The sequence below is a fragment of the Stegostoma tigrinum genome, chromosome 37, assembly GCF_030684315.1.
Source record: "Stegostoma tigrinum isolate sSteTig4 chromosome 37, sSteTig4.hap1, whole genome shotgun sequence".
Lineage (NCBI taxonomy): Eukaryota > Metazoa > Chordata > Chondrichthyes > Orectolobiformes > Stegostomatidae > Stegostoma > Stegostoma tigrinum.
Window position 1 is genome coordinate 26,173,628 of NC_081390.1, and position 13,156 is coordinate 26,186,783.

The following is a 13,156-nucleotide window of genomic DNA, read 5'->3' on the forward strand; positions in this document are numbered from 1 at the left end:
ATAATCCATCAGTGACTTGATCATTTCAATTAGTTTTTATTGTCACGTTCAGTAATTGACAAATGTGCTTAAATCTCGAGATACAGTTTGCTTTTCTTAAAGACTAGATTTAACTCTGTAATTTTTTCTGGCTAAATTAAAGTATTTGATTATTAAAGCAGAAGTAAGATGATGATAATGGATTTGTAAAGGTTAGCATATTGATCTTAGATAAAATGTAGTGCCATTTAATTCCTCCAGAACTGCAGATGTAAATGTTGCTGGTTTTGATGTGTGTATCATTTTGTAGATGTTTCAATAATGCTGTGCTGTTTCATTTCTGCTCTGCATTTTCTCCTGTGTTCTTATTCCTTCCAACAGGTCTGCCTTACCCCCTTCATCCCTTCCTTCTGTTCTGCTTTTATCCCAGATTATCCTCCTAGCTCCTTCCTCCAACAGCATCTCCCTCTATTGCTGACAATGATCCTAATGTTTGAGCTATTCCTTTTTTCTACTCAGTCTGCAAGTTTCCCTCTCTCCCTGCCTCCCCTAATACTTATTTTGATTCTGGACTTTAATGCAGTATGCAATTCATTTTTGTGTTCGTAAAGAAATTGTAAGCATTAAAAATGTGGCCAAAATAATTTTAAAATCAAAATAATTGAGAACAGGCATTGATTCTATTTTTTTTTTAAATACACATTCAGACTCTTGAACTTTTTAAAAACTATTTTTGCTTAAAATAAATTCTGTGATACTGACGTTTACTGAACAATTTATTCAATCCAATACAATAATGTTTATTTATATGAAGTTGAGTAAAATAAATGGCTTTTTTTTTCAATTTTCCCCCATTTTTTTCCATAGTTCCTTGACTAATAAAGATATTATTTGCAGGGGGAGAAGGGAAAGAGAGGTTCTAAAGGGCCCAAAGGGGATAAGGGAGACCAAGGAGTGCCCGGATTAGATGCACCTTGTCCATTGGTATGTTCTTGTGATGGTATTGAAAATGTTGGATTTGTAATGGAAAAATAAGGGAGGAACAAGAACGTTGGCCTAAAGGTTCCACAAAATGGATTCCATCATGTCAGACCTGAAGACTGCTTTTACACAAGATGTGGAAATGCCTCACCCTCCTTGAATCCAGCCTGTATCCATCAACAATGCCCCGAGGTGTATATTACCACAGGAGCTAAGCGTTCCCATTCAGAGTGTGGCTCTGGAGGGGTCCTGAGCCACATCTGGTGGTGTGGGTTTCACACACCAAGATTTGCTCCTCCTGCAGTGGCAGAAATCCATTACCAGTTTCTCTGCTTCACTGCCTGAGCTCTGGACCTGCAAACCCAACAGCCAATAAACATTTGTCAATGAGACCAAAGCGAGCCTGACACTGAGGGTGAGAGCCTCAAGTCTGATGCTGAACAGCCATCATAAGCCATCCTTGGAGCTGGTCGCTCTCTAATGATGTCGTCACCTTTTCCAACGTTGACCTGTCAGTTTCAAATTCCTCCCTCCTTTCTCCATTTATGTGAATGTCAATTGCAGATGTATTTTGTATTAACCAAGTCAGTTCATTTTGTAAACAGGGGTTCCGAGGCTTTAAAGGAGAGAAAGGTGAACCAGGCTTACCCGGCCTGGATGGTCTTGATGCCCCTTGCCCATTGGTATGGTGTTATCGCCCATCCCTTCCTGCATGCTAATCCGTTTAATCCATATTCATGCATGCTAGTGAACTAATCGCTCCATGTGCAATGCAGCTAAAGTACAGCACAATTCCCACATAGTCATCTAAACTCTATGCAGCCAGTAACAGATCTGCTTACTAACCTCATCAGAGATTGTTTGTTGTAATAGTGAGAGTTTCTACAAGTGCAGAAACACTTGACATAAAATATTGTCCACTTTGCAAATAGTTGAAATTTGACAGAGCAGCATAAATCAATCAGTATCTCCTTAGGTAAATAATATATCTGAAGAGAAGCTCAGGAACTCATTTCAGAGAAGATTCGAACCAATAGGAATTAGTTTGAAACAATGAATACAAAGTTGACCTCCACAAACAAGACTTGACAATGATTATACTCACTGGTCCCTAGCTACTTGGACTTGAAGAAACACATTTCTAAATGAAATCAGTGAAGTGATTACCGTTGAAAACCTCAATTTATAAAGCTCCATTTGGACAGCTTGCTGTGGAAGGTTTGTAAAACAAGATGGACAATATTGAAGGATCTTATTCCTGAGAGCTGGCTGCAATGCTGGTTGAAAGGGAAAATGAACCTCTGTAAATGTGATGCCATGTCATTCTCCATTTCTCCATCTTTTTGTACTATTTACCAGTCAAATTTTGATATTTTTCAACCACAAATATTTTGGCTTTGAAATACTGTCATTGAATTAAATTCAATTGAAGAAAATCAGTTTATTTGGACAGTAGACACTTACTTGATCTTTATCACTCTAGCACAGAGACATCCTGAGCTATATATAATTTCTAACTGTCTAAAAACTGACCTCTCATCTAATAGCTGTTTGAAGGAGCTTGCTGTGCACAACTTACCTGCTGCATTTTCAGCTAAAAACAAAGACTACACTTCAAAAAAAGTGCTTCATTGGGAGTAAATAACTGATGACCATCCTGTGATTGTGAAAGGCTCCACATAAATGCAAATTCTTTTCATTCTACAATCGTGTAAAAATTGCTAACCCAAATCCCATACCAGATTTGACCATTTTCATTTCAGTGGCTTTCTCTTCCCTTTGCTGTTTCAAAAACCAGACTCTCCATCAAACCTCCCTTAATTAGTTGGTGCTGCTGTAGTGAATGATTTTGCAGAACCCTCCTTTTTTTATTACATTGATGCTCCTCTTTCCCCTTTCAAATCCAATTAAAAATTAACATTCCTCACTTCTCTCCTACCCTGTTTTCGCTATCACTTCCCTCAATTCTGCCCTGAGCGCATTACAACAGAGTACCAATGGGTTAATGCTAATTACCTCAACTTAGATCTATAGCTAAATAACTGAATCTTTTTTTAGTGAGAAATCAACTTACGCCTAATGTAAAGCACAACATAAGAATCCTATTTGAAATGTATAACATTTTATTTAGTACATACTTTTTATGTTTTATTTTTTAATATTACTATAGAATTGCAAAGGGTTTCACCGAAACTAGTAGCTCGATGCATGAACAATAGATTTAAGGCTTGCTTATAGTTCTTGAGTTTAGAAACTTTATTTAATTTTTTAAAAGCATGTTGCATATAACTGTGCGAAGTCAAGAATAAATGTGATTTTGAATTGGGGTGCAGAAATCCACTGCATGTGATTTCAGAAATGCAGTTGATTAGAGATCTGTAATCTGCTAGTTTGGTTTCAGGAGATTGAGAAAGTAGGGAGTGAGCGCTAGATTCCCGGCAGAGGTGGTCGGGGGAAGGCTTCCCTTTTCAATGCCGTGGCAGTTGTTCACAGTATCTTGTGACAACGCTAAAAGGGCTGATGTATGTTTTTTACTTTCTTATTGAATGGAGTTCAAGCTTGAACTGACTTTACCACAATAATTACTTTGTTCTGGAAATGTCAATTGCTGTATACTATTAGCATTCGAACAATGAATGATATGTCTCCCTCTCGTTCCCAGGCATATTAACCCATTTTGACCAATAACAGGTACTGGAGAATTGGAGCAAAGAGTTAAGGTCTACTCATATCACTATAAATCATTTCAGAATTATCACCCCTTCTGACCGTTTCATAGTTCTTAACTGCAGGTTCAAATTAAAAGACATGCTTCAGAAGTAAGGATAGTTTTGTTTTCACTGGGATGGGGTTGAGGATTTCTTGTGTTTAGGCGGGAAGGGGAAAGGATATTGGGAGGTGAGAGTATGTTTACATGCACTTGTGTTTGCCTGCTTGCTGCATGATAGTTTCAAGAACAGCAGTGGTATTTGTTTCATAAAGAAGGTGGACTGTTGAGCTCCTTTGGAGAAATGCATCAATATTAGTGGCCGTGGATGATTACTCTCCTGTTCTGTAATAACGTACAACTCACCACAGCAATGGTCTGTTTACCAAGTCAAGTATAACTTTCAAGCCCATGAAAGTGAATGCACAAAAATCCAAAAATGTTGGTTTGTGTTCACTGTCAACATTTGACTTACAAATTGAAATACTTGAAGTGGCTTCAGATTTCCAGAATTCCTCCTTAACAACCTTGGAGGTCTTCTTGACTTCTCATTTTTAAAACAACGTTTAATTAGAAGACACATCTATCAAAATCAATCAAATTAACAAGGATCACAGGTATGAGTAAATTTTATATAATGTTTCTTAAGTTAAAAGTGAGTCCCTGGAGAAGTACAGTTCAATTTACATAGAACATTACAGCACAGTACAGGCCCTTCGGCCCTCGATGTTGTGCCGACCTGTCATACCAATCTCAAGCCCACCTAACCTACACTATTCCATGTACGTCCATATGCTTGTCCAATAACGACTTAAATGTACCTAAAGTTGGCGAATCTACTACCGTTGCAGGCAAAGCGTTCCATTCCCTTACTACTCTCTGAGTAAAGAAACTACCTCTGACATCTGTCCTATATCTTTCACCCCTCAATTTAAAGCTATGTCCCCTCGTGCTCACCGCCACCATCCTAGGAAAAAGGCTCTCCCTATCCACCCTATCTAACCCTCTGATTATTTTAGATGTTTCAATTAAGTCACCTCTCAACCTTGTCTCTCTAACGAAAACAGTCTCAAGCCCCTCAGCCTTTCCTCGTAAGACCTTCCCTCCATATCAGGCAACATCCTAGTAAATCTCCTCTGCACCCTTTCCAAAGCTTCCACATCCTCCTTATAATGCGGTGACCAGAACTGTACGCAATACTCCAAGTGCGGCCGCACCAGAGTTTTGTACAGCTTCACCATAACATCTTGGTTCCGGAACTCGATCCCTCTATTAATAAAAGCTAATACGGAAGGTTAGAAGTGATTTAGGAGTTCAACTGCAAAGGAGAGACTGAGATAGTCAGACTTGTTTTGGTTGGGAGACAAAGGATTGTGAGGCAATATAATCCACATCTTTAAAATGTCAACTGACATGGCTATTGCAAATGTAATTAATTGCATAACTTAATCAGAGGCAAAAGTCTAACATTGACGAGCTTTCGGTAAGACTGGAGCTTTGCTTTGAATTCACTCGCTGGATAAGGGTATCTACTGGCATTTGTTACCATCCCTAATTGCCTAGAGGGCAGTTTGGAGTCAACCACATTGTTGTTGGGTCTGGAGTCATATGTAGGCCAGACCAGGTGAGGATGGCAGTTTTCTTCCCTAAAGGACATTAGTGAACCAGATAAGGTTTTTCCTGAACAATTGTCACTGGTTTCATGGTCATCTTTGAATCTTTAATTCCAGATTTTTAATTGAATCCAAATTTCACCATCTGTCAGAAATTAACCCTCAATCCTGGGGTCATTATAGGGCTCTCTGAATTAACAGTCTGGTGATAATACCACTAGACCATTGCCTGCCCTTCCTGCAGGGAGAGCACAGAATAAGATGGCTATAAATAATCTTGATGCCATAGTAATTCAATTCGTTGTTTAAAACAAAATTGCACAAAATATATTATCTCGCGAGAGATCGAAGGTTTGTTTGTTAAACATTAAAACTAAAACAAAATTACAGAAAATCTATGAATGTTAGTAGTGCACTTGGTAACATCAGATTTACCTTTGGTGGAAGTTTCAACCCATGGTCTTCACAAATCAAGGTGAATTTTTAGAATTTCTTTTTTAATTTTCAACTTTGTGAAACCTGTCTGTCTCATTCAACGACATAAATGGGTGAGATTTCATTGAAAGTATTCAGACACTGACGTATTGTGGTACAGAATTCCAAACATGAAACTAAATTTACACAACAGCAAATACAATGCTTCATTTTCCAAAAAACAGTGATGTTAATGCAATCACTGTTAATTCTTAAATCAATGTCAATGCAATCAACATTGGATCACAAAAGTCCTTTGGGTTCATTCCCAGCATCATTTAAAATATAAAAACATGTGACAGTTAAGTAACTACTACACCACCATGCAGCATTTGCTTTCCTGTCCCATTGGAATAGGCTCTTTTTTCTTGCAGATTTTGCAAGGGCAGTTTTCATCCAACACAAAATATTTAGTAAGATGAAGTGAGAGACATGGGAGGGAACAGAGGGTGCAAAAGGTCTTGCAAATGGCAGGATAAAATGATAGAGATGAGATAATGGGAACTGCAGATGCTGGAGAATTCCAAGATAATAAAATGTGAGGCTGGATGAACACAGCAGGCCAAGCAGCATCTCAGGAGCACAAAAGCTGACGTTTCGGGCCTAGACCCTTCATCAGAGAGCATAAAATGATAGAGCTGGTTTTAAAAGAAGTCAAAAAATAAGTAAAACACTTCTCTATTTCAAACTGCAGGGTGAAGATGGTTTACCTGTACAGGGCTGTTGGAATAAAGTAAGTAATGTTGAGATGACTTGAATTCTGAGCATCTTCAGCATGCTGATGAGTTCCTTTGAATTGGCTATAAACCACTTGTGCTTATAGTGTGGTAAATGTGAAGCATGTTCCTAATGTGGATCCCATAATGCTGTAATTAAATGCTGCAGGATAAGCAATTTTTTGAAAGCAATTACTGTAGTTTCATTCTAGAAGCTTGATTCCTCAACCATTTAATTGGGCTATAATGTTCTTTCCAATAAGAAGTAAGTTTACACACTTGTAAAAGTGTGAATGAGTTGATAAAAAAAATACACATTAGACTCTAAGCCCTCCAGCATTGTGTCTGAAAGAAGCTATTGCAATAATTAAAAATGTGAGCACCATCAAAGCCCAAATTGCCTGCAGTTCAATTAACAATATGCAAGGATAACGTAGAATGGTACAATCTGAGTTAATACGTGCCAGACCAAAATACATAGCATCATCGTCATACAGCATGGAAACAAACCCATCTGTCCAACCAGTCCATGCCAAACATAATCCCAAACTAAAAACCGAAAGAACTGCTGATGCTGTAAATCTGGAACAAAAACAGAAATTGCTGGAAAAGCTCAGCTGGCCTGGGGACCCTTCCTCAGAATGGGAACCAGTTCTGAGGAAGGGTAACTCTGATGTTTGTCTTCACAGACCCGCTGAGCTTTTCCAGCAACTTCTGTTTGTGTGAGTAATCCCAAACTAGTCCCACTGGCCTGCTCGTGGCCCTTCTGCCTCCAAACCTTTCCTGTTCATGTACTTATTCAAGTATTTTAAACATTGTAATTGTGCTCACATCCACTAATTCCTCAGGAAGTTCATTCCACATGCGAACCAACTCTATATAAAAAAAATTTTGACTTGTGTCTTTTTTAAATCTCTTTCCTGTCACCTTAAAAATGTGCCTCCTAGTCTTTAAATCCCCCATCGTAAAGAAAAGGCATTTGCCATCTATAACCTTCATGATTTTATAAACTTCTATAAGGTCGCCTCTCAACCTCCTTTGTTCCAGTTGGTAAATTTAATCAGGATTGGACAAGATGAATTAGTGTTTGTAAAATGTCATCAGATCACAATAAAACAAACAGCAATATTATCAATGACAATTGTACAGTAGGAATGTACATTGATCATTAAAGCTGAGCCACATTGTCCAGAATGAGAACAATCTTCAGTAAGTAAAAGTTTTGAGGCTGGAAATTATGCTGCATGTTTTTTTGTTCACTTGTTTATGGGATGTGAGCATCACTGGCCATGCCAGCATTTATTGCCCATACCTATTTGTCCAGAGGACAGTTAGGAGAATCTGTAGTGACGTGTAGGATAGACTAACAGATTTTCTTCCCTTAGCGATGCAGATACTTCTTTTAAATGACAATCAATAGTTGTCATTATTACACCAGCTTTTTATTCCAAATTTTTATCGAATTCACATTTCATCATCTGCCATATTGGGATTTGGACCCACATCCCCAGAATTTTAGCCTGAGGTTCTGGGTTACCCAGTCAGTGAAATGTCTACATCACTGACTCCCTGTTACAATCCAAAGTTTTAACAGGCATCAATAACATGAGTTTGTTGCCATGATATTGAGTGTAATAGCCCAGCCATTTCATGCATGCTCTTCATTTTAAGCGACGCACGATTGTCCTAAAAGTAATGAGCCTAAGATAATTAATAACCTTTGGTTTTATTCTCTCCCGCTGAGGTGCCCACTCACAATAAGCTGAAAACAGTACTTGGGATTTGTTTGAATTAGACCATGGAGCAGTGAATATTGCTTTGGTAAAGGCAGAGCAGCTGACTTTTGTGTTTGATAACATACAGTATGTAAAAGTAAGGAGTGCATAAGTAAAAAAAATCAAATTGAATTGACTTTCATAGCAAAGTGAATCATATGTGACTCTTTCCTCCTCAGCATTAGGGAATATAATACATTACTAGTCAAATTCCATTTCCTTTCTAATTGTTCTTTATTTGTTCCATATCTGTTTGGTTTTTAAAGTGCTGAAGTTTGAACTAACTCGAGTTTACTTTGCTCTTTCTGCAGTGATGACGATCTAACCTCAGAATGGAGTGTGTACATAGAATATTTATTTTTATACAATTTTTTGCAATTATAAAAGTTATCTTTTTTAAAAAACAATTGCATATTTTAAGTTCACATTTTGTATAGATTGTATTAAATTCTGTCTTGTCTACAACTGTCCTTGCATCTGTGTGTATTCATCCACTAATTTTATTGCATAATACAGCAGTATTATTTGCATGATATTTGTGCAGAATATGAAAAGCCACTGTTGCATTATAACTTATTGTGTTGTATTTATTGGACTGCACTTCATTGCAGACTGTTATTTGAAGTCAATTCCCTGGACCACGGTATATCTCTGCGGTGTTGCCTTGCTTAGATAATACTTGTTGCACAAGTGTGCATAAATCCTAGTGTCTTAAGTGCAGGAAAAGCAATCCAACCACTTTACCACAGCTACTGCTAATGGACACTGGAAAGGAACAGATGTATTTCTGCTTTATATTTTTAAGCAAAAAAAAGTTAAATTCTTGAATCTGTATCGAGTCCAAATATTTGAACTATATTAGCTGATCGCTGATTGTTCCCAGCTATAGCAATAATAATACCACACTGTCATCCCAGCATTTTCATACTCATTAACCAAGAAAAGCAAAGTTCAAAAGCCTGTGTCTGCTACAAATGCCTCACTACAACAGCTCTTAATTCAAGTTGCACGATGAGGTTTCAGTTGATGAAATTGGCAGGCAGTGTGGCTCCTGACAAATGCCAATGTCCTTTCACTGAAGGTGGACTTTTTTAATAACAGGCAGAATGGGAAGTGCCAAGGAAGACTTTTACTCTCTGACAGCCCCAATAAAACGAAGGTTCCTCATTGATTTTTAACTAAAACGATACAGAAGAATATCATTGACATTTGTTAACAGCTTTTTCGACTTGTGTATCAAACGTAAAGTTTAAATAAATATATATATGATCTACCTTTACCAAGATGCTGGTGAGGATTATGCCCCATTGACAACCATAACTTGATGCTTGAGCCATTGGTATTTTGCTTTAAAATAGACCCTGCACTGACCAATGTCTAGGCTACAAAGCCAGTGCTTTTACTTTAGCTGTGAGAGTCAGAGAAAGTCATTTTACCTGTAGGTTAGTCCCACATTCCTGGTACCACTTTAGTTAATCCCTTCTGTACCCTTCTCGTGGCTATTGTCATACTTCCTAAAGTGCTGTTCCCAAAAATGGACACAGCACTGTACCTGGGGCTGAACTAATGTTTTATAAATGTTTAGTGTAACTTCCACGTTTTCATATCCCATGTGCCTATGAATAATGCCAATGATCCTGTACAATTTTCTGTGCAACTACAGTGTGTCTTTCGCTGCAGAAACCGCCATTGGTGATGTTAGCAGAAAGTAAATTTATTGCATTTCTTTGCAATTTTATCTCAAGCATTCAGCAGTTTGATTTAAATTTATGTCAAATGAATTATTAGCGTCTGTGGTAAAACTGCAGAAATAACAATGTCAGTTTGCTGAAAGTGCACTTTTTCCACCTGATGGTTAGTTTTCAAGTACTTTCTTAAAAAACTCAAATTCACTTTTGCACATTCTCTGGTCCCTGATTCCTTTCAGTGCCCTTTGCAAAACCCACATGGCTTGTAAGTTTAATTACAATTATTATCCTGTTAAATACAGTACAGACCTGAAGAACAGACAATACATTAGGTCCAGCAGAAAGCTGAAACCTTCTTGAATTTTTTTGCATGAATTACCCAACTCAGTAAAAATTACCAGTCAGGATTTCTAATCAAGTAGTATCCAGATCCCAGGGACCAGAGAGCATGTTTTGTTTTTGTACCTGATGCTGCATGAGCCTGTGTTTTGAGCATGTGTTTGCCCATGAGTGCCACCTGAAGCGATGACTTCTGAACTGCTACATTTGCCACTGCCAGGGCCAGACACCGTGGCTGAATGCAAAATAGCAATGGAGTTGGCCAGCACTGGAAACAATTTGAGACTGCTGTGGAGGAGCCTTCCATGACTTCTTGTCAGAAAATGTTTGCCACCAAAACAAAACATATTGGAGGAACGGAGTGCTGAATGTTTTCAGTTTCAGAAAGCCACTTCCACTCTCCAGCAGAGGTTTGTGTGCAGCGATCAGTGAGGTCTGTAGATTGAACCATGTTCATCACCACATTCCAGGTGATACATGCAAAGCAGCAGAATGGGAGCGCATACATTTTGACTGTGGAATTGAAGGGTCCGTTTGAATTCAGATGTGAGCCTCATTCTTTCACGATACACAGGGACAACCTGTTGAGCAGTTTAATGTATTGCTATACATTTGGTGGACCATTAACTAAATGGCCACCTTCACTGAGCATTTTTGTTTTCTCTTCCTTCTACAAGAGTATCAGATAAACACACTGCCAAACATTAAATGATTCCTTTTTAATCAATGTGTTTTGGGGAAACTGACCAGAACTGCTGGCAGTTTGCATCATTTATTTTTGAATGGTGATGTATCGGCATCTTTGTACAGTTCATTTGCATAAATAATTGGTATCATCACCATTCTTTGAAAGAAAACCTGATTTCTTGCTTTTCCTGCATTTTTGAATGAGTTTTTTGGGGGTGGGGAGAAGTGAGAGAAAATTGCTTATTACCCACCTCTGGTTTTACTTTTGTAAAAGACTCCATAATCTGTTTCTTCAGATGTTTGCATTTAGATTTGAAAAACGTCATATCTCTTTGTTAAACTTTATATATAAATGAAGACTTCCATCCATCAAGCTGACACCAGTGTTTGATTTTATATATATATCTGGAGCACAGTAAACAATGCAAAAATCCTTCTCTGAGGGGCTATCGGACAAAGAGTGATGTTCAAACCAACCTTATAATGGAAATATTAAGTCTACGTTGTCACAGAGCTCCGTGCTTCAGACAAAGTGCTACTGGACTGCAGAATAAAAGTGTTAACTTGTATGGCCTATGAAGAACATTCTTTGAATCCACTACTGCATGCTTGATAATTATGGAATTAGTTATTTTTTAACAAGCAAGATCCATCTAGCACATGCCTCTCTGTTGTAGCTACAAGAGGCATCCAGTCATTCCTATTTGATTGACATTTTTTGTTTTTGTAAGTCATTGCAGTGTGACATATGAGAATTAAATTCCATTTTGCAGTAATTCCACATAAAGCCATGGTTGTAGAATGATACAGCACACAAGGAGGCCATTTGCTCCATTGTATCTCTGCTAGTTCTTTGGGAGAGCTATTCAACATTACTTCAAACAATTTAACAACAAGCACTGCATTCAGAGTTCTCTCAACAAACCTGTTGGTTGGTTGAATTTACACTTGCAATATACATCTGTAGATATATTTTTACTGCACTCAAACTATAAAGTATTAAATTGTTGTAAAAGTTACTGTTTCGGTTTTTTGTAATCAGTGAATCTTGAGAAGCAATAACTTCTGAAAATGTACCATCTCTTTATCAAACACAGTTTTATTCCTTTGCAGAATGCTTTCACATTCTGGAAAGATTTAGCCACTTGACTTTTTCTTAAACCCATCTGCTATTGCTCCTAAACATCATTTCCCATACAACAACTTTATTGTTACAGGAATCATTATTTAGAAGTGGGGATAGAATCTTCATCATAGCTGCAGAAATTATCTCAGCTATACCTTCATTTTTAATGACCAGTTTTAATTGCAACATATAATTTTGCATTTATGATGCTTAACTTATTTTTAAAGCCTTCAATTTTAATTAAAAACATTTGTTGAAGCTTATTTGTTAGCAGTAACAATTTCAAAAAGTTACAAAAATTTTATATTGAGAATTGCTTTTGTAGCATAAGATGTATAATACTATAAAATACTTGTAAATGAACTTGTATTATATTTTTTGAGTTTATGTGTGAAGGAAATCAGTAAATCTGACTTCAACTTCCAGTTCAATTTTTGTGAAGCAGCGGAGATCCGAATGTTAACATTGTTTGCTGATGACTCTGTTTGCTGAATGTTCACCTTTATTGTTGGCATGCAATATCTTTGACTGTATATTCCACCTTTTTAACAAATCCATTTTCCAAAAACACTGATAGCAATTTGTCCAATGTAACTCCCTGTACCTGTGCCTTTAGTACAGGTAACTTTTCCTGCTTTATGTCGGACGCTGTAGCTGATCCGAACTCATTGTTTATTTTTCCCATTTGACTGTAACAGCTTTATTGCTTCAGTGATGGATCATCTGTTGGTTAAGATTCTTTTGGCTTATCTGTTTTGTCTTTGTTTCATCTGCTGTACAAAATATAAAATTTTCAAAGTGAAATTCTGCTTTGTGTTTTTTTTAAATTAACAAGGGCCAAGAGAGATTGGTGTGGGTCCTTAATTGCACTATACAGTGCCCAAACCCATCATCTTGGAGCGCACATTTATTCATTGGAAATGAGACTCAAAGAACAGAGTGGACTTAAAGCAAGCACGTTGCAGCTTCAATGTGACAACCACAGAGGTTAAAGCAGGCGATATAAATCGGGTAGATCAGGGGATGATGCAGGGTTCCCAAAAAGTTGGGTTTCTTGTAGCATTCTGTCAT

General features: G+C 37.5%; 1 protein-coding gene across 1 annotated transcript in view; it reads left to right on the forward strand.

The window, feature by feature from the left end:
* col13a1 (collagen, type XIII, alpha 1) overlaps positions 1-12,857 on the forward strand; it is a 222,011-nt gene extending 209,154 nt beyond the window's left edge. The window contains exons 42-44 of the mRNA XM_048563494.2: positions 1,566-1,643; positions 6,449-6,487; positions 8,557-12,857. Coding sequence (XP_048419451.1) covers positions 1,566-1,643; positions 6,449-6,487; positions 8,557-8,559 — 120 coding nt within the window. The 3' untranslated portion in view covers positions 8,560-12,857. The remainder of the gene's footprint in view (positions 1-1,565; positions 1,644-6,448; positions 6,488-8,556) is intronic.
* Positions 12,858-13,156: the final 299 nt, after the last annotated feature.